Raw genomic sequence first — 22677 nt, 5'->3', positions numbered from 1 at the left:
GCCCCCAGTCTGTACTGTAACTGGAAAAGTAGAAGTGCGGGTACTCACACTGTAGAGTATGTTTGCACCTGAGAAGTGCCTGCACGCTCCCACTGAACGTACTGAAGTTGTGCTGAGAAGTGCAGGTGCTCGCAAATTAAATCAGTGCAGGTAGTCAGGACCGAGCAGTGCCTGTCCATTTAAAGCACTGCCTTCAGTTTAAAGCCTTACTAAGGCAGCAAGGCAGGCAGTCTAAATGAAATGTTACCTGCCGCTCAACATGTCTTGCTGCGGGTCCGTTCTTCCTTTTCTAGGCATGCACCGGCCATAGCGAGAACACGCACTCCACCAACCGCACGGAACCTGGTGTGGGATTCACAGTGACAACGGCTGGGATTCCGTTGCCCTATGCCAGAGAGCGGCGACCGGACCCGCTGAAGGGCGCTCGTGCATTCGCCCGAGCGCGGGGATGGCTTTGCCTCCCCACGGCCGATCAGTCTCACCTGGGCTAGGTACGGCTCGCGCTCTCTCGCGGGCTGTCAGGCGCGCGCGGACGCTGTGATGTAAACAGCTGGCGCGCCACGTGAGCGGCGGCCGCGCCCCCTCCGCCGGCAGCCGCCGCTGTCAGTGTGGCCGGGCTGAGCGCGGCGTCGGCTGTGATCGGAGCTCCCTGCGTCCCCCCGCCCCAGCTCCCGCATCTCTTCCCGGCTGCAAGTCCCGAAACTCTGCCGAAGTGGCATAAAGTCGCCCAGGAGACTACCAGGGGGCCCTCCTCCACCAGCCGGGCCCCTGATGTCCCGCACGGCCAGCGAGAATGCCGAGTACACGCTGCGCAGCCTGAGCCAGCTGATGAGCGAGAAGGCGTCGCGGCGGCGGCCGGACGGGGAGGCGGGGGAGCGCAGCAGGATCGCTGCCGCCGAGTCGTGCTCCAGCTTGGGCAGCGCTGCCTCGGCGCCCGGGGCCTCGGCAGCCGGGCTGGAGCGCGCAGCCCGACGCCGCTTCCAAAAGGATGAAGCCCCGGCCTTCGTGTACGTGCTGTCCGTCTTCTCGGCGCTGGGCGGCTTCCTCTTCGGCTATGACACGGGAGTGGTGTCCGGGGCGATGCTGCTGCTGCGGCGCCAGCTCGGCCTCTCGGCGCTGTGGCAAGAGCTGCTGGTGTCGGGCACTGTGGGAGCGGCCGCGCTGGCGGCCCTGGCCGGGGGGTATCTCAACGGGGCGCTGGGCCGCCGCCCCTGCATCCTGCTGGCCAGCTGTCTCTTCACCGCCGGCGCTGTGGTCCTGGGAGTCGCCGGCAGCAAGGAGGCGCTGCTAGGGGGGCGCATCGTGGTGGGGCTCGGCATCGGTGAGTGCGCGCGCCCTGCTCGTAGCGCTTCTCTCTCTAGTGCTTTGTGACTTAAAACTTGTGTGACTCTCTTTAGAGCACCTGCCATATCATGCATTGCACCTGCTTCCTGTAGTATATCTGTCTTACTTGTTAAAGCGCTTCTGCACCATTCAAGCTCCTGTGCTTTATTTTCAGTGCAGCATCTATGCCCAAAGTCCTGTGCTCTTTGCTGTTACAAAAGCTCCTCGGATGTAGCGCTTATCTGTAGCAAATTAAAATTGTTCTTCTATGCCCCTCTGTAGGACAGCTGTACCTCCAACGTAGTGTTTCTGATTTGCAAAAGCTCTTTCACCTCGCTGAAGCGCATTTGCAATGTAACGTCTCTGTGTTCTAAAACCCCTGCACCTCGGAGTAGCGTTCCTGCACTTGCATTGTAGCGCCTCTATCTATATACTTTTAGCGTAGCGCCGATGCATCGTCAGCATGGTGCATCTTCTGCATGAGCGAAACTCAACACATCACGCTTTTATTGTTAGGCGTGCGGTATGGCACATCTGGTTCACTGTGGCTGCTCCACGCTGACAGTATACAGTAACTTTCCTATAATAACTGCATCGTTTACCGAGCGGCTCTACACCTGCAGTATATCTTCCTGTCCCTCCCAGTGGTGGTGCAAAGGTGCCTTGGGGCCTCGGGAAAGCTTGGAAAATGCCAGCGACTAAAGTGTTTGCCATACAACTGCAATAATCAGATTGTAATGGGGGGCCTGGTGCCACTGCACCTGCTGCTCCATCAGTAGTCACGCTTCGCCACCCATTTGGTGGCGTCAGCTGCCGGAGCTCCTCGGAGTGCAGTCAGTGGGTTTGGTAGCAGCGGCCCCCGGGGCTCAGGGTCTGTCACACGAGGGCTGCAGTCAGACCCCCAAGAAGCTCTTCGCTGGTACCGTGCACCCCCATGCAGTGTTTCATTGAAAAGAATGGCCGCGCCTGCTGTGTTTCAACACCATTCTACACCACACGGTCTTTCCTCTCTGCCTCTCTCCCTGTGCGCCTTGTCTGTTGTGCTTAGCGGTCTCTGCATCTGGGTGCGTGGCTTAAAGCCTCCATGAACCTTCCGTGTCTTTAGGCCCATGCCTTCTGTGGTTACTCGCGCCTCTGCTAGAGTCTTCCCAGCGCCTCTCCTAAACTCTCTCACACTAGACTCTCCTGCCAGTAGTGCATTGAAGTCGGCCGTGGGTTTTCCGCTATGTACTGTTCATTTATTCTCTTTCCATACCCATCCGTTGGCTCTTCTTTCCCTGTCTGCTCAGCCTGTTGCTGATCTCTATCTGCCCCACGCCTGGGTTGCCGGTGGTCTCTTCCCTGCGATGTGACTTTTGATTTCCTTCTGCCTATTCAGCCTGTGGGTCTTTACGACCCTCCACGCCCTTTACACCCAGGTGTGTGCCTGGCTCCCCACTGTCACTCCTTCCGCACTCTGGCTCTTTCTCCGGCCGTGCACTGAGCGCCAGGCTCTGTTGGCTCACTTGCTCCTCGGCTGCGCACAGTAGGAACTCGTCTATGAGCCACATCTGAAAGTGCATTGACTTAACTTCTGAGGCTACTAGCAGAGAAGGTGCACGACGTGATATGCACAGCGTGAAATGTAATGTCTCCTACAGTGCAGCATCTCGCAATGTCTTTACAGGCGCACAACCGAGCTTCGCTTTCTAGTTTACCATGTCAGACAAGTCTGGACGGCGATGCACAAAGACTTGCTGTGTTTATAGGTGTGTGCACAAAGTAGGGGTTGTAATGAAGCGTGGGCCTCGCTTCTACTCAGTGCTGGCCGTACAGTACAGGCACTGTGAGGGACAGGAGATCTTAGCGTGGTGTGCTATGTCTGAATTTTAAGTGCACAACTTTTAAAACTGTTGGTCGTGGTTGGTTGCACGATACCAAAATAGAAGAGTCGCCATAAATGCATTCCTTTGCCTGAACGAATCGTATACTAAAGAAAACACCAGTCTAACAAAAAAAGCACCGCAGTCTAGTTCGTGAACTTTCTTAAAATGCAATGTTTAGGTTAGTGGGGGAGATAACTTGGCCCATGTCTATATCATGAAGCAGTTGACCGCTGTGGGAAAGCAGCAGTGAATCTCATTAACTGAAAATACTGCAGGTTACGAAGTAGTGTTAGCAGTATCGGTGATCACTGGTATTGTTTGCGGCAAAAGTTAACTAATTGCGGCGAAGGCATCATTGTAACTTTGCATGTAGCTGTTCCATGTATAAACCTGCTTAACCTGGACTTGGTTGTTTTGATTAGGCCTACATCAAAGGTACTAGAACTTGTACAACTGATTACTAGAATAGAAAGGCAAATCAAATGTCGGTATGTGGGCGGTTTGCTTATCGAGAGCTAAATATGCGACTACACAGTCCCACATTCTAACTGCTCCGCTGCGTGGGGCCCGGGCCCGAGGATGCTTGCTTGCACTGTGTTTTGCGTTGCTTCATTCTTATAATCAGTGCTAGGAGAGGGGCCATCCTTGGGAGAAAATCTACATTGGTGGATACAAACTGACTACATTTCTTTCAGAGATGTCCTCTACTCACGGGGGGAAGAGTTTCGCGGATGTATTTATGGATTCCATCGACTTCCATCCAATGTATGACCTCCACTGAGAATGGAGACCTCTGGCTTCACTGCCTCTGTAAATGTCTATCGCATATGTCCACTGATAAACTGTCGGGCCGAAAGCTCTGTACGTGGACACTTGGCCTTTTAAAACACTCTGGTGTTGTTATTGTTAGTGGCGCACGTGACGACGCCTGGCAGCCTTGCGTTGCTTGTAAAAGCTTGTTCCTCCCTGTAAGCGTACCACGAAAATGTGCTTTGCCATATCTAGAAACGGATAACAAAGTCGCTTAAACCCCGAATTGCATAAATGGGGTATACACTTCTTCCGGATTTCTTGCATATCCACCGGCGGAACTGAGGCTTATTGGTGAGGGCGTTTATAAGATAGATAGATACAAAGTACAAGCTCCACCAGTCACGTCAATAGGACATTCATACATGGGTAAACGTTAGGCTGCTCACGTTTCCTTAACCCGAATCTAGGTACGGTGAGTAGGCTTGATACTTCCTAATGTACTGCCGCACCCATTTTTAGATCGGCCTCAGTCCTCGCACCTCAGCACTACTTCACTGCTTCACACACAAAAGGGAAGAAGACTGAGGAGTAGATGCCCAAAATGGACAACACGCAGTGTATATCGTTAATCACATCCCTTCACTCATCGTTCTTCATCCCATACTTACCCTGCTACTTATAACCATATGAACAGAGGTATGTGTTTCTTAGATGGGTAACGTGCTGGACAGGAGTACTGTGCTTTCATCTGTAGGGGTGAAGCTTGGCCAGTACAACTGAGGTGGGGGTGGGGGGGAGCTTCAGATTTTTCGACCATAAGGCTGACATCGAATGTTTAAATACGTTATACGAGAAGTAGGGTGCACAAGAGGGGCCCAGGGGAAAGTGGAATGGGCGAGGAATGCAAACTGGCAGGGGTACGACAAGAGAAAACGCAATGTTTTGTTACGTAACCAATATTTTTGATAACTTTCTAGACAGAGAAGGGAGAGTGCGTGTGCGTTTTTGTCTGTGTGTGTGTGTGTATATCGAAATACCTGGCGAAATTTGACAGGCACCTCACCATACCCGACTGAAAGCACCCGTACTCCACTATTTATCAGAAAATACATTTATTAGGGGGATGTAACACACCTAGCACCCCCCCTGAAGCTAAGCCCTTGTTCACCTGTTCATAGGATAAGAATTGGAAAATAACTTAGTATCTTCTTTCTGAGTGCATTTTTTGAAATCATTAAAACCAAATCACCTGATGTTGGTTGTGTCATGCCAAACGTGGAATGCTTGCCTGTGATGGGCACAACTGAAGGCATTTGCACCATAATTCATCACCAGTAAAGAGAGGAAGGAGAAGACAGTTTGAGGAATTCGGAAAGAGGGATGATGGCGGTTCCATAAAATGAACAGGTCACTGGCCATTTTCAGCAATGGTGCTGGAACAGTTTTTGAGTGGGGTTGTAGCCAGTAATGCTATATCACTGAAGTCATAGGGGTTGTGAAAGCTCCAAGTGTTGTACAAAAGGAAATGTGCCATGTCCATTGAGTGGGAAGGGTGTGGTGTGTAGCTCATGGTGCATTTTGAGGTAGCGCACCGTCATTTACAGACATCACATATTCTGTTGAAATGCCCACCAAATTTGTATAGACATGCAATTTTACTGGTATAAATATATATTGTACATAAACAAATGTGATAATCTTCTTTCAGTGAATATATTTATCATTTGTGCATCACCAAGTAAAGTGTCATGATTACTTTTGATCTTATTAAAACCTTTATTTTCACCGCACAAAAAGTGCTACATTTGTGCTGTCCTAATTGTTGATATGACTTGAAATGTGTATAGTTCATTTCCCAAAATTGACATCATGTTACGTTGTACCCAGCAGGATTGTCATCCTGATCACTGTTATAGAATCCTCTTTCTTTGCAGGCAGAGAAATAAAAGTACACCCCAGTTGCCTGAATAAGCAGCATGAAGTTAGAAGATATAGCCTGATATTTGACCTTCGTCTTTGAAGTGTGGCAAATGTGAAAAGATACTCACAACATTTAAAAGCATCCTAATTGCTCAGTCGCCTTCTGAACTCCAGCATGATCATTTCTGAATGTGCTGCAACACCCCTAGTGCCCCACTTCCAGCGCCTGTACATTTTAGGACTCCTCATCCCTCCGCCATCATCACTATCTGTTACACTCGTTACTTTTGGGATGTCGGGTGACGGAGGAGGGTGAGGGTAAAAGAGAAGATTGATGAGAAATGAAAGACGGGCCTTAAACCATGAGGAAAGTGGAACGACAAGCCCTAAAGTGGATGCTGTAGTGAGGAGCTGGGATGCAGTGATGCACATAAAAGTACAGTTAACAAACATGCAGAGATAGATATCAATTAACAAGTAGTCATAAAAAATAAATGAAATGGAAGATAAAATCTGTTATTTAGTCTCTGCAGGCATAATATGTGAGCCATTTAGATACACATGAGTTCAATATAAAATCAAGTGTCCAGGGCAATACGTGTCTTTTTGATAATAAAACAGCCTCACCTTGTATTTCCCAATTGAATGGGAAGATTAGCGAGTTAAGTACAGGTCTTTCATCAAGTGTCTGCCAGAGAGCATCAGTGCCCCAAGATTAGAGCGCTTCAGTGAGCAAAGCGTGTTCAGAGGGTGGCAGGGGCAGTGAAGTTGGCTACCTTGGTAGAAGTATGCTCCTGCCAGGGCTGGACTGGAAGCTTGTGCCAGCCACCCAAATGCCCAATGGAATCTGAGTAGTCTGGTTTTTGAAGGCCCAGGTAGCTGCTGGAGTGTCTGTTGCTCTCTACAGTTCCCTGACTTTAATGCAGAAGGCACCCTGGTGGGTACGGGCGAGGGTGAGAAAGACAAAGCTAAAAGAGAGTGTAGAGAAGGGGCGCCACATAGAAGGGATGGATGGGTGGAAGAAGGGGAAGCAGGGCTGGTTTGAGCATTTGTGCCAGGGCTACTATTGGATCGCACTCCAGTCCAACGGTTGCTTTTAATGTATATGCTTATACTCCAGCCTAAGAAGTGGTGCTTGAGGTGATTCCTGGGGAGTCTTTAGATGGACTGGGCAGCTTTCTACAGAAAGTAAAGGCTATTTGCACTTGTCCATCTCTGGCAAAAGGGGAAAATACAACCTCTCAGCTTGGCTGCTCCAGTCTCTAAAGCACTGCTGGATCTCTGATACTAGGTCACATGCAGAACTTGGAAGCACTTGTCTATATACGATTGGATTCAGAATACAAGCTGCTTCTTCCTGAAGGGGCTAGTCTTCTGCTCTTGACCTGCTGCCGTGTGTTCCATGAGAAGCTCTTTGTAGCAGAGCACTGGGTTTTCTTAAATGTAGCTGTCTAGCATTCCGTGGATTACTATTCCTGAAGTTCTACACAAGACCGAAAGTTCTTGGTGTGACCTGGTAGCTAGGGAGCCCCTGGAAATAAAGGAAGCAATATAGTAAACCCCTGATAGTTTTGGATGATTTCTTCTCATCGGTCTGAGGTGGTCCTGGGTCATCGTTTTTGTCTGGGACAGCAAAGCAGCCTCTCCAGACTGCACTGGAGCTTAAATCTGATAATTAACCAAGAAAAAGTTCAACACACCATTTTATTACGAGTTAGCAATAAGAAGGTACTTTCTCTCCATTTATAAACTAACGCACCCTGCAAATTACAAGCGACCACTGTCTTGGAGATCCCAGTGCCCTTGGGGGACCCCAGCTTGAGAAACAAGATACACATAGGGTCTAATCGTATTGATTAGTTTACGGAGGATGCCACCATAAATGCAATTATAAATCCATATTTTTTTAAAAGCTATTGGACTTTTCCTATCGCCGACTCTAGTCTGTGGTGGAATCCTTGAACCTCGGTGTGAAAATACCCGAACCTTCAAGCACTGCAGGGCCTTACTAGTGGCATCGCAGCACTATACAAACCAATTCACATCAAATAAAAACTTGTAGTGCTATTTGACCTCTTCTCAGCTGTTAAACAGGAACCCTAGCCACATTGCGGGGATATTATGCGTCTGAAATGGTTACATTTTCTATGCTGTATTACTTATTGTTCTGCAAGTACAAATAGTAATATACTTAGAGAGGAGTTTATTTTATGATAGCACTCTGGATGATACTGTATTTTTCGATAAAAGCTTCTGCTTACATCTCTAATACGGGACAGCTAAATCTACTCAAAGTCTATGTACAATTGATGTGTTCAAGTATTCCATGTACAAATAAACTTCTGAAATATGTAAATCAATATGCTTATACTCATTTACTTAGCACGATAAGCACCCGGATCATAAGAAAAAAGGTATATGAATACTGGCCGGGGATTTTTTTTCTGTTTCTAGACATTATCCTATTTCATACAAATTAATGATTGCTAAGGGTTGCGCCGGACATGACTGCTCGACTTTTCTGCAAAATGCACACAAGGCACCTGTCTGCCTAAGCCTCAGAACTTCCTAACTATCAGTTAGCCGGAGAGTCAAGGAAGGATGCCACCCTACAGGATTAGGGGTGGACAGACAAATGAAGATCTAGCATCTCAGACCTCGCCAACAGAGTTTTTTTTTTTCCAAGAGATTAACACCACTTAAAACTGCTGTGAAATATTTGAAGAATCACAAGGCCAAAGTGAAATACAGGGACAAAGGGAAAGGGCGAAGAAATTAGCTGCACATGTTGGATTTCTTTTTCTTACAACTGGCATTTTGACATCACAATAATACATTGAAACAGTAAGCAGTTGTCGCCTTTCATGTGAAACCATCCGGGTGTATAGTGATGTCTTCCTCCTTTCAGTGGGTGTCCATGATGTGGCCTGGAGGTTTAGGATTGAGCAGGTCTGGTAAGAGAACAGATAATGTTTGAGGAAGCAGTGGAAGGAGCCTAAGGACTTGTTTACACATTGATGGTGGTTCATTGTTTGTGCTAGTCTTATTGAAAGACATACCCAGTGCCGAACATTTTTGTCTGCATTGAGTAAAGTTGACAGCTTTTTCTCTCGAGTAGCCTTGTTGAATAACTACAAAGGAGAGATGGCAAGATTAGAAATCTTGTGATTAAATTTGAGTGGTATTAATTCTTTGAGGTGTCTGATAAACTACCAGGAGCTGAATAACATTCACTCTTTTCAAGCTACAATTAGGCTATTGCTCTGTAATCCAATGGCTTATTTCCATTCAATATTTGTTTTCCTGGTGCTTATGATTTCCACTTCTTGATAAGTTTTGTTTTTAAGTTTTAACGTGAAATTGAATTAGATTAATAAAATATAACCATAGAATAATCAATAGTGAAGGAATACATTACAATGAAAATGTAATACATCCGCACAAATATATAAGAAAAATGGAAGAGGCAAAAAAAAGTAGGTGGGTGGGGGAAGGATACACACAGTTTATATCGGCTATAGTCCGATGAATTATACAAAAAAGCTATTAATATAGTAAATGTTTTTCAAACATGGAAGGTCAAGGAGGTTAAAGAATTTCTTGTGCATCATGTGTAGGGGTGTTCGATGCCTTGGCAGATTTGTTGAGGAAATATGTAACCAGACTCCATAACTAATTTCGTTTTAGGACAAGCGATAAAGGTTGCATATATGTTGTGTTCAGTCTGTGATGATGAGACTGCATCCCACGCTTTGAATGACAATTGAGTAAGATCTTTCCAATGTGCTGTGATCTGCTGGAAAGCCACTGCTAATAATAAGTCTAATATCCTAACATTTATTAAAACACCTGCCCAGGTATCTAATACTCCTCAAAATACATCAGATGTAGAGAAAGGCACATGTGGCTCAAAGATGGAATTCATTTGACAACAAACTGTCAAACAAAAAATAAAGACATAAGGGCATAATAAGTGTTTTATGTCAGCATGTTGCGTTGAACATGTCCAGCAAGTGTCTGGTATATCTGGATTGATTCTGTGTAAAGATAAATGGGTGAAGAGTATTCTATCATAAATGTAATATTTTGTTTGTGTTGTGTTTTTGCTGTACAGGATGGTTTCCTTATTTTAACCCAAGTTTGCCCCTATATGGGGATAAACCATGAGACTTCTAGATCTTGTTCCCATGACACTCAGTTTCGATCTTTGGTCTACTGTTAAAAGTATGATGCAAGTGAGAATATATAATGGATACCTTTGGATTGGTATGTGGGGGAGAGGCAAGGGTGTGTTGTAAGCTTGTGGTATTAGGAGCAGATTTAACAATGTTATATGCTGTATTGATACTATTTTGTACAATTTGAAATTTATGTTGGAACTCGGATGGAATTCTAAAGAGTGATTAGACTTGTAGAAAATAAATGAATGGGAGATTCTTGACAAAAGTTGACTAACCCACATCAATCCCTTATTTCTCCAGGATTTCCTAATTACAAGTCTGTGTTAAGTGAATAAACTTGTTACACCATATAGTAGATTGGAGACAAGTATTAAGGTCATTAAGAACACATGATATAATAGAATCTAGTAATCTACAGGTGTTTTTAAAAATAGGAGTAGATAACGTTTTAGGCTTACATGTGAATGTTAAGTATTCTTTATAGGAGAAAGATGATAGAAAGTTGTGTTGTAAGTCAACACCTATTGGGCAGTGTTCTTGGGAGGAAGCAATCCAATGCACAGTATCTCAGTAAGAATGACCAATGATATTTTGAGAAGTCAGGAAAGATTACTCCACCATCATTTTTGGAGCATTTCAACGTGTAAAGGACATGCATTTATTATTCCAGAGAAACAAGGAGATTATGGAATAAATGTTGGTGAATAATTTAAGGGGGTTTGAAGTGGAATATTGGAAATGGTATAGAGGATAAAGGGTACCAGCATAATTTATTGTAGCTAGATGGCCCCACCACGAGATATATGAGGGCCGCCAATGATTGGTTTGTGAGGTCAATTTATTAAGACATTTATCCATATTTAGGGATATTGATGTTTTGATGGATGAAGTGAAGTCCTAGATATTTAATTTGTTGAGGTTTTCAATTGAACTTAAAATATATGAAATCTTGCTTTAAAGTAAACTTATTGAAGGATACGATTTCACATTTATCATGTATTAACTTATAACCAGATATAGTGCCATACGACATAGCTTCAGCTGAAAAAAGCAAGTATGGAGCACTGAGGGGATGACATAAGCAGTAATATATCATTAACATATGCAGCCAGTTTAACTTGGTGGTTGTTATATGAGAAACCATGCAATAATTAATTTTGCCTAAATCAGCTTAAAATGGTCCCAGGGCAAGATTATAGATGAAAGGGGAAAGAGGACATTCCCGACATACTCCCCTATGTAGAGTGAAATAAAGGGAAGTCAACCTATTTGCAAAGACAGCACCTCGAGGGGAAGTATAAAGAAGAGAGATGAGGTTAATTATTTTGTGACCAAATCAGAACCAGTGGAGGGTATGAAATATACTTTTCCAGTATTAAGAGATCAAAAGCCTTCTCAGCATCTAGGGCTATGGTTGCTAAGGGCTCACTAATCTTTGTGGATTGTGAGAGGATTTCAAAGAGAAATGTATTGACATCCAAAATATATCTTCCTTTGACAAAACCTGATTGTTCCTTTCCTATCAGTTTAGGGAGGAAGGGTTTTAAATGCAAGGCGAATGCTTTTGAAAATATCTTATAATCAATATTAACCAAAGATATAGGTCTGTAGTCTCTTTTCCTTCTTTTGGTATAAGACGGAGAAGAGCATCTAAAAAGAAACCTGGCATTGTAGGACAGTGAGTGAAGAATTCAGGAAGAGTGAGTAGTTTGGGAAGAAGCAATTTAGAAAAATGTGTGTACATTTCTACTGTTAGACCGTCTGGTCCTAGAGCTTTTTTTTTTTTTTTTTAAGTTGAGTAATGCCGTGTGAAGCTCCGGTTGCGTGACATTTGATTCCAGCTGTGGCAAAGGGAGTTTATGAATGGAGGTTAAGTAATGAAGGATGTCAGATTCAGAGGGTAAATGGTCTGGTGCATATACTTTTTTTATTTTTAAATTTTGAATTGAGTTAGGATTTCTGAGTCTTTATGATTTAAAATATAATTTTCGTTTATAATAGATTCTATGTGTAATTTGTGTTTGCTTTTTAAGATAGCTTGCTAAGCGTTTCCCTGTTTTATTTTGGCTGCCATCAAATTTAGCACTGGATTTAAGGAGGTATGAAGAAGCATTATCAGTTGATATTTCGTTAAAACGTAATTTGGCCTTGATAAATTGCTGTATAGAGTGTTGTGTTCTTGAAGTATAGTACACATGTTCCAACGGTTTAATGTTGTCTAACAGTAATTTGGATTGGTTTTGAGAAAGTTTCAGTTTTTTGAATATATAAAAGTGATTATAAAATCTTGAGCTGAAGCTTTGAATGTATATCAAATAGTATGGAAGGGTATGTCTGTTGTAGCATTAAACTGAAATACCCATGAAAGAAGGAGATAAGAGGAAGAAATGAGGGATCTAATAATAAAGAGTTAGTGAATCTCCAATGCCGTGGAGAAGATTGTCTAAGTAGTGTATTTAATTGTACAGAAATCGGGGCATTATCAGATATCAGGATAGAATCTATATCTGTGGCATGTAAGGTTTGGGTCAAATTATGAGGGGAAAAAAAGAGTCAATTTTTGATTGTGTGTGGTGAACAGGGGGGAAAAATATGAACATTCGTGTAGTGTGAGATTGCAAACCCTCCAGGCATCTGTCAGATTACGTTGTTTAATAGTGTGAAGAAATGTTTTTTTGCAATTTGTTTGATATATATTGTGATAGAGTGTTTTATTGAGAAAAGCGTCAACCAATAGATTGCAGTCTCCTACAAATAAAAGATTATGACCTGGATGTTGTGAAAGTTTGAGTGGTACTAGCCCATAATGGGCAGTGGGGCCATAAACGCTCATAAAAACAATTAGGGCTTGTCAATCAGTACTTTGAGCAATAATCAACATCCATATACATCAATTTCTTGTTAGAAATTAGATATGAGGACACTTATGACACAGGATAAAAAAAAATTTTGTCAGTCCCTGGTGAGAGAAAGACTTCCAACCCCTTTTTTAATTTCTAAGATGTCTTCTCTGTGAGATGATTCTTGCACAAAAGCAATATGTGCACCAAGCTTTTGACAGATTTCAAAACTCTTTTAATAGGTGCATTGGGACCTGTGACATTTCAAGAAACAAGATTTAAAGCCATTGAGAGAAATCCATACCAAAAGTAGAAGCAGACATAGTAATGCAAGAGGAGAACATGAACCATGTACAGGGGTGTGGAATTGAATAAAATATCTACTTGTCCATGGGACAGTTTGCTTCTAAAATCTACTTGTCCGGGTAACAAAAAAAAAATCTAGTTGTCCCTTTGCTGTCATGTAGCGCGGTGATAAATTACAACAGCAATCTCATTATGTAAGAGCTCTGCTAATAGCCTCTCGGGTTAAATCAGGACTACTACTATAGTAGGGCTTGAATACTTGCAATTTTAGTACCTACTATATTCCTTATTTTGTCACCTTTCTACAGATCTACATACTACAGCTGGAAGAAGCAGTAAGCAGTAGTTCCAGGGCTAGAGTGCCTTTGAGTCTGCAAACCTACCAACTTGCATGTTTGCTCTTCTCTAATTATTTCCCGTAATGAGAAAGTTGGAAATTTACTCCTGACAAGGGCAGAAGTAGAAGTTCTTTCAGGGTTGGGAGGGGGGGGGGGGAAGTGGTTAAGTGGTTGAAGGGAAAGTGAACTTGTAAATGATCAATAGATCTTCTTATGAGCAAATCTACACCTGCATATTTGCCTGTGCTAAAATACAGTTCACAAATATTTTCTAGGCGTATGATTTCCTGGTCTACTTCTGTACGTTCTTGTGAGTTCATGAAAGCCTCTATTTCAAGGACATATACCATGGGGGCACTTTTATGACTTTCTTTAAGAATCAGGTCCATTATTAGGTCTTTTTTAAATTATTTATTTATTTAATTTTTTTAATTAAACGTATTTCTCTCTCTATCGGGTGGTTTTACCAAGGAGCATATTGCTTCACTAAGTAGTTTTGTTCAGTGCCAGGAACCACTGTGGCAATCACTGGTGTAATGAAACTGGTTGGGGCCCCCTGCAAAGTACATGGAGGCGCCCCACCCTCCAGACTCACTCAGGGCAGGTGCTCTGCTGAGGGGACCCCCTGGAGGGTGAGCGCAAGGCCTTTGTTACACCACTGGTGGCAATGTGTGCCTTTTGAGACCAAACCCTTTTTTTTTTCCCCTTTTTGCCTGTGCTTGTTACAGTGGTTAGGGCCTGGCAGCTCGCACAAAAATAAAGTGTTACAAAGCTATGTCAAAACAAGACCAGCACTGGCAAAACCAAAAGACTGACAAAAAAATGTCAGATCAGTTGGCTTTGCCAGTGCTTCTTTATTTTCACGTTTCCCATACTTTTGTTGAAAATGGTTACACTAATTTTCCATTGGGAATTTCTTTTGGAAATAATTCCATGCGTCAACACATTTTACTTAATGAATCTTCAAAGAAATAGCACCTGAAATCATAGTTTTTTTGTACTCTCATTTTTTTTTTTTTTTTTAAAGCAAAGAATGATGACTTGCTTATAAGCTTCTGCAAACATTTGCATCTAACCAGAAAGCATTCTGGGAGCATTATACTTAGCCTCATATTGTTAAACCTTTAAAAAGTGTGGGTTTTTTTTCTTTTTTTTTGGAACCACTCGCAGTAGGGCAGTATGACCTTTTAAAAATGTTTTACAGCCCTCACCCTAATCATGAAGACTTTTAATTAATGAACCATAAATACAAGTTTGAAAAGCATTAACATTTGGACACACATTACCTCAACTGCAGACAGTTCCCTTCTCTGTAATCTGGCAGCCATAGGGTTTGTGCTGCAGGGTGCCAAAGGACAAAATAAACTTGAAAACTTGTTGCCCTTGACCCCAGACAATGTGTCCAGGGTGTGGGGTGGTAGGAATTCCACATCCCTGGTGTAGGAAGGAGGGAACAGAACATTGTGAAAAGGCAACAATCTAATATTGACAATAGAATGATGGGTGGTAAAGAAAATAGTAAACACGATGCAATAGAAGGGAGAATGTAAGTAAAAGGAGGAAAACATGACAACGGGAAAGGAAAAAAAGAACATAAAAAAACACAAAGGAAAGAGCGGAAACATACCTAAGCAAATTGTGATGGGGATGAGCACATAGGTAAGACGGCACATCCAGTCCCTGGGGATCACAAGGCACGCATGTGGTTGAAGAGGATGGATCAGGAGACAAACACAAGAACACATGGATGAACATTATCTGTGAGGATAGAACATTTAAATTGTGTTAAAACGTAGCCATACCAACTATGTTTATGAGTAACATTTTGATACTAGCTCAACAACATCCAAAAAAAGAATTAGAAGATCTTAGAACCAATCAACAACAGGAAGAGGATACGTAATCAGACATGTTTTCAAGATTTAGTAGGTAAGGAAATAGCCGTAGTATCAGTTCTGCATGAGCCAAGACAGTTTTTTTTTTTAAATGACTGGGTGCCTCATGTGTTGTCGTAATGTTGTAAGTGACTTTGAATAAGCATGGGTGAAGGAGTCCAAAATGAGCACCGATGAAACAAAGTGCTTATCACTCGTTTAAGAGCTCTTTGTTAATCTGCAATGTTTTTGCATAATCCTCAGTGAAATAAAGATTATATCCAGACCACAAAATGTGTTTCATTTGCTTGGCCGCCGAGAGAACTTGTAGTAGTCCAGTATTTTCCAGGGAAAAAAAGAATAATTTATCTTGGTTATTTTGAGGTGAATTCTGTAGAAGAAGGATAACCCATTCTGTGGGCTCGCTGATTGTTAAGTGACAACCCGTTTGATAGATTAAGAAGTTTAGGAACAAAACCTTTGAAGAAAGTGATAGGATTGGATCCCTCTATCCCCTCCAGGATAACGTAAACTTGCAGGTTATATATTCTGCTGCAATTTTTTTCAATCTTCAACATGCTTTTGTAGGTTAAAAACTTGTGGCTGAAAAGTTCACTAAAATGGAGGATTCTTTGAGGTTTGTAACTTGATGCTCCGTAGCAGTCATCCTCTCCTTTATATGAGACCTCCGTTAACCAAGAGACTGAAAATTAAGCATTTATTTCATCCATGAAAGAATTCAGCAGAAGATCCTTTGACACGATAGAAGATGATTTTGTTGGTGAAGGTGGGTTCTTTTCAGTCTTTTTGTAGATGATTTATTGGAGGCTAGGTGTGATGAAGTTGGAGTAGAAGTAGTGGTCAATGCAGGGGAATTATTTCTTGGTGAAGAAGTGCAAGAGTCTTCCAACCTGATGTGTCGTTAGACCACAGTAAGATGTTTGAAATATTTAACAGATGTGATCTTCAGAGGCTGTTTGAGTCGTGTGAGCTTCCCATGTACCAAGCTGAACAGCAGAATTCTGCTTCAAAAGTATATTATAAATGATAGGTAAGTTCTTGCAGAACTCACATAAAAGGAAAAAAGACAATGAAGAACAAAATTGTGATGCTTCCAATTTCAAGTGTGTGAACATTTAGATATGAAATAACTCTTGTATCTGCAATAAATGTATTAAAAAAGTCTCATTCTCCTTATTTTTTTTTTTTTTTTTGTAAAGGCAGAAACTTTAATTTGTTCTACTTGAAATGAGGAAAAAGAAAAATCAAAAGATCTGTGCAAAACTTCAGAAGATCAAATATGCTTTATAAACAGCTTAGTTTGTTCAAGAGTCACATGTCGGTGAAGAACAGACAGCTTAACTGGCAAATATTTACATCTGATGGCTTTAAAATCTGGTATAATATTTAAAAAGTAGTCATGTTTTTTTTTTGGTCACCAAAAAAATATAAAGTTGAATGAAATTATTAGACCAAGCAGAGACATAAATATATATCCATTTCAGTCATTTTCCACACTTGCAGAAATAACTTGCCTAATTAAAAAAAAAAAAATGTTGTTGCTTTAAGAGAAAGTGTTGGTGCTGCAGAGAGATTTCCTGTGGCATTAGAAGGTGTGAGATATTAAGAGGAGTGTCTTAAAACAAAACCCTTCTTTCTGTCAGTGTTTGTGGTGTCATCCCATCCTGGCAAGATGGTGAGGGAGATATATACGCTCCGCTGGCATTGTGCAGGAGGCTAGTTATATGAAGAGCACTACCTCGCAGCAGTTCTAGGTCGAGACACCCCAGGAGGCTGCTGCATTGATCCTCGCAGTGCATGCCGGCTGCGGAGCTTCATTGAAATGCCGCCATTTTCCATGGCGGTAAGCCATGCCCCAATTTAGTTTAATTTTTTTTTTTTTTTAATGTAGGCTATAAACTGGGCTATTGTTTTTGCCTTTGAGTACTGTTTGACTTGTACATCACATAGTGAGTCCAACACAATAGTCAGCTTATTAGAATGTAAAATTTTAATCTTCTTCCTGTATACCCTCTGTTGGCATCTGCCACTTATTTTCACTGCCAAATCGTTTTGAAACGTGACTTCCATGTAGTTGTCAAAAATTAGTCGAATGAAACCACTGTTGATTTGTGTTTGCTGTATTGGCTCATTCTGCACATTAGCTGTTTATAATGATCCAAAGCACGACAATTTCACAGTAAACCCCACGGCACAAGCTTACGCCATTAGAAAAACAAACAATTTCTGATGGATACACCTACCTGTGGATTCCTCACCTAAAGAATTCTTCCCTCGCGCCAGCCTCAACGGAAATTTCTTCTAGCTCTGCACGTCGACGATGACGTCACAATCGCCTGACTCCACATGACGCCGTATGACGTCAACTAGGCAATAAGAAGCCCTCGTCGACGTGCAGACGTCAGTTCCATTTTTTCTGTGCCTCAGAGTAACGTTTTTTCTTCAAAGCTCACAGGGAGCTACAGTTGCGAGTCGACGGTTACAATGTTGCAACCAAGGAAATCCGGTTTTAAGCCTTGTAACCAGTGCGGGGGTCGAATGTCGGTTACCGATCCCCATGAGAATTGCCTCTGGTGCCTTAGCTCCGACCATGACGTTGAGTCATGCGGCTCCTGGCAGCGCATGAACCCGAAGGCACTCAAGGAAAGAGAGGCAAAATTGTTCTTGACCCGTTCCAAGAAAAAGGAGAGGCGTCATCGGAGAGAGTCCTCTTCAAGATCCTCGAGGGCTCATTATCGCCATGGTGACTCTCGGCGCCGTCACGACTCCCGATCGAGTAAGGGACGGTCCAGGTCCAGATCGGCATCTCTGTCAGCTCGGCGCCGTCCGACGTGGGAGATTAGACCGACCGTCACTCCTCCACCTCCTACGACTCCGACTTCACCTGGGTCGGTTTTCGAGGTGGAGCCTCTTCAGAGGCCAGAGGGTTCTCCTAGCCAGGAGTTACCTGGCCCATCTACGGCGTCTATGCCGGTGCCGGTGCAACAGCAATACCTGGCTTTCCCGGCGCCGGGTACGGATCCTGCAGCTTTTTTGAATGCCATGTTTAACATTTTTTCCACCATGGCGCCGGGTGGAGGACAAGCAGGTCCGTCGGGCCCTTTGGCCTTTAATTTGGGTGTTCTGGCATCTTATAAATCGACGCCTTTCACGCCATTTTTGTCTGCTGCACCTGAAGCGGCGCCGATGCACTTGACATCACCTAGGAGACCTGCTACACCTGCTACGGCGCCAATGGATTCACCTCGGACCCAATCCACAGTCAAGGTTCCTGTGGAGCCGGAGGGTCCGGCGTCGGATGGATCCGAGGTTCGACGCCGACGGAGATCTTGGGCGTCGGCCGACGCCGGGTCTTGAATCTAGACTTCGATCCAGACGTCTGGCTTTGTGCCTTCTGGAGGAGGAAGAATACAGCAGACAACACCTGGAAGAGGGTGAGATCTTGGGGCCTTCCGGTGACTTTCAAGGACTTGATACTGCAAGTGGCATCAATACTTCCCCTGAGTGGGATCTAGCTTCCCCTGGGGAGTACATTGAGGAAGCTGCATCTTTCCATGCAGTAATACGGAAGGCTGCAGACTTCTTAGATCTCCCTCTTCCGGCTGCGGAGGTGAAGAGGAACCTGTTGACGGAGGTATCATCCAACTTCTGTGACGGCAGAGCCTCTCTTGCCTTTTAATGAGGCTCTTCTAGATCCTATCCAAGACATCTGGAAAAAACCTGTGTCTTCAGCGGCTGTCAACAGAGCGGTGGCACGACGCTATCGGGCGGCACCAAGTGACCCTGTCTTCCTCTCCAAGCACCCGACACCGGAGAGCTTAGTAGTTCAGGCCTCCTGTTCTTCCAGGTCCTCTCCTGGCTCGTTTCCCAGAACCCTTGCAGACCGGGAATCGAAGAAAATGGACCATTCTGCCAAAAAGGCCTTTTCTTCATGTAGTATGGCCTTAAAGTCCACCAACGCGACCTGCATTTTGGGACGTTATATCCATGCCCTTATGGAGGAAGCGAAAGGCCATCCAAACTTCTCCCAGGAAATGTTACAGTTGCTGACGGACGCTCAGGCGGCGGTGACTCAGGTGATCCAGTCTGGGTTAGACACTTCAGAGTCAGTGGCAAGAGCTATGGGCACGACCATAGTTTCCAGACGACAATCTTGCCTGCGTTCGTCTGGCTTTTCATCAGATGTGCAGGCGACTCTCCTGGATCTGCCCTTTGATGGCAAGAAACTCTTTGGAACAAAGGCAGATTCTGCTCTTGAATGATTTAAGGAGAGCAAAGCCACAGCGAGGTCACTAGGACTTCAGTCAGCTGCCTCCTCCTCCTTTAGATCTTCTAGGAGGTTTAGGGGTTTTGGACGTGACTCCTCCTTTCGTGGCAGATTTCAAGGACCACAACAAACTGCAAGCTCCCTGCCATACAGATCCTTCAGGGGCTGGGGCAGAGTCCGAACAAGAGGAGCCACCCAGCATCACTCTGCCTCTGCCTCTTCCTCGGGAGGGGTGCAGCAGGGAAAGCAGCCGTAGTCCTCCACCACTCCCTGTCCACTTGTCTCCGGTAGGGGGGAGACTTGCCCATTTTCTTTCGATGTGGGAGTTTATAACAACGGACTCTTGGGTCATTGACATTGTGAAGAAGGGGTACGCTCTTCCCTTTCGGGAATTCCCTCCTCCCTTCCCGCCCATCCTTCTGTTCGGAAGACCATCTTCTGTTATTACAGCAGGAAGTGTTGTTCCTATTGGCAAAAGGTGCAGTAGAGTTGGTTCCCGAGCAGGAGAGGGGTCAGGGCTGTTATTCAAGATACTCCCTGATCCCCAAAAAGGATGGTCGGTTAAGACCAATACTGGACCTGAGTATTTTGAATTGGTTCCTCAGGCAGGAAAAGTTCAAAATGCTGACCCTTTCACTGGTTCTTTTGGCGTTGAACGAAGGAGATTGGATGGTGTCTGTCAATTTGCAGGATGCATATTTTCATATTCCGATCCTCAAATCGCACAGGAAGTATCTCCGGTTGGTGGTGGGATCACAGCATTATCAGTTTGCGGTCCTCCCGTTTGGTCTTACTTCAGCACCTCGAGTCTTCACAAAGGTGATGGCGGTGGTAGCGGCAGAGCTCAGAAGAAGGGGGATAGCGGTGTTTCCCTATCTGGACGATTGGTTGATCAAAGCCAAGACTCCGGAGCTCATGCGGCGTCATCTCCAACTCGATTGTTGTACGACCTGGGTTTTTCAATCAATGTGCCCAAATCTCACCTGGAGCCTTCTCAACGCCTCCTGTTCATAGGGGCAGTATTGGACACGACATTGAATCGGGCCTTTCCTCCGCCCCAGCGGGTTCAGGACATCCAGGCGTTGATTCCAATCTTTTTAAATGGAGCGGTAGTTCCAGTCCTCAAGGTCCTTCGTCTGCTCGGTCTGTTTGCTTCTTGCATTCTGCTGGTCACTCATGCACGCTGGCACATGAGGGCTCTTCGGTGGTGCGTCCGCAGGCAGTGGTTTCAGCACAAGGGAGATCTCGAGGAATCGATAAAGATCTCCAGAGACACTGCAGTGGATCTTCAGGGGTGGGCAGCGGTCGACAACCTGTCACAAGGAAGGCCGTTCTTGCTGCCGCCACCAGTGGCCACAGTGGTAATGGATGCTTCCGCTCTAGGGTGGGGAGCTCATCTGGGGGACCTGGAGGTCAAAGGCCTTTGGACTCCAGTGGAACAGAAATTTCACATCAATATGTTGGAATTGCGGGCAGTACGTCTGGCTCTCAAGGCCTTCCTCCCTTCCATTTGCGGTCAGTCAGTCCATATCCTAACGGACAATACTACCACGATGTGGTATATAAACAAGCAGGGAGGAGTGGGATCGTATCTTCTCTGCAGAGAAGCTCTTCGACTCTGGTCCTGGCTTCAGGATCACAAGATCTGCTTGGTAGCACATCATTTGGCCGGGGCTCTGAACGTGCGTGCGGACGTTCTCAGTCGACGCAACTCGGTCGACCACGAGTGGCATCTTCATCCAGATCTTGTTCTGTACATATTCCAGATGTGGGGATATCCACAGATCTGTTTGCAACTCAGGAGAATGCGCAGTGCCCGCTATTTTGCAGCCTCCAGTATCCGGTGCAAGGAGCTTTGGGGGACGCGTTTCAGATGTTCTGGAAGGGTCAGTTGCTTTACGCGTTTCCTCCCATGCCTTTGATTCCTCGAGTTCTGAGGGAAGATCCGCCAAGACCGAGCCCAGGTCATCTTAATAGCTCCGGATTGGCCAAGAAGGGTGTGGTATTAAGACCTTCTCCAACTCTCTCAATGCCCTCCGCTCGGTCTCCCTTACAGGGTGGACCTCCTCTCACAGTCGCAGGGGCAGATTCTACACCCCCACCTCCAGAGCCTGCACCTTCATGCCTGGAGATTGAACGGGGCAATCTGAGTGCCTTTTCTCTCCCACCAGAAGTGGTGGCTGTTATTTTATCGTCCAGGCGACACTCCACCAAATCGATCTATGCAAGTCGTTGGGCTAAATTTGTATGCTGGTGTGGAGGGAACAGAATTGATCCCTTCAAGGCTCGTTTGTCTGACATATTGTCATTTGCTCTTTGCCTGGCACAGAAGGGTTGTGCGGTTGCAACAGTCAAGGGTTATTTATCTGCACTGTCGGCTTTTCTGTGCCTTCCTGATCAGCCTTCCTTGTTTAAATCTCCTATTGTTTTAAGGTTTGTAAAGGGGCTTACTAACAAATTTCCACCATCACCGTTTGTTATGCCTCAGTGGGACCTTAATTTGGTGTTAACATTTTTAATGGGGTCCCCATTTGAACCAAAGCATTCTTGCTCTTTGCGGTTGCTAGTTCTCAAGACTGTTTTCCTGGTGGCCATAACATCGGCCAGAAGGGTCAGTGAGCTTCAGGCTCTTAGTATAGAGCCTCCATACCTTTCTTTCTATAGAGACAAAGTGGTGTTGAGGACCAAGGTGGCTTTCCTCCCGAAGGTTGTTACACCCTTTCACTTGGGGCAGTCTATTACTCTCTCTTCCTTTTACCATCCACCTCATCCATCCAAGGAGGAAGAGAGGCTCCACCGGCTGGATCCACGAAGAGCGCTGAGCTTCTATGTCGACAGGACGAAGGAGTTCAGGCAAGATGAACAGCTCTTCTTTGGATACGCGGGGAAGAGGAAAGGTAGAGCTGTCCACAAGAGAACGCTATCCAGGTGGGTCATTCTATGTATTAAAATTTGTTATTCTTTGGCGAAGAAAGAACCACCTGTGGGA

The 22677-nt window shown here is 44.7% G+C and overlaps 1 protein-coding gene across 1 annotated transcript in view; it reads left to right on the top strand.

The window, feature by feature from the left end:
• The first annotated feature begins 379 nt into the window (after nucleotides 1-379).
• Nucleotides 380-22677, top strand: part of SLC2A13 (solute carrier family 2 member 13) — a 1310727-nt gene continuing 1288429 nt past the window's right edge. Inside the window, exon 1 of the mRNA XM_069229759.1 lies at nucleotides 380-1321. Within this exon, the coding sequence (XP_069085860.1) occupies nucleotides 772-1321 (550 nt within the window). The 5' untranslated portion in view covers nucleotides 380-771. The remainder of the gene's footprint in view (nucleotides 1322-22677) is intronic.

The sequence above is a fragment of the Pleurodeles waltl genome, chromosome 4_1 (assembly GCF_031143425.1).
Source record: "Pleurodeles waltl isolate 20211129_DDA chromosome 4_1, aPleWal1.hap1.20221129, whole genome shotgun sequence".
NCBI lineage: Eukaryota > Metazoa > Chordata > Amphibia > Caudata > Salamandridae > Pleurodeles > Pleurodeles waltl.
This window is presented reverse-complemented; position numbering and strand designations above follow the sequence as displayed.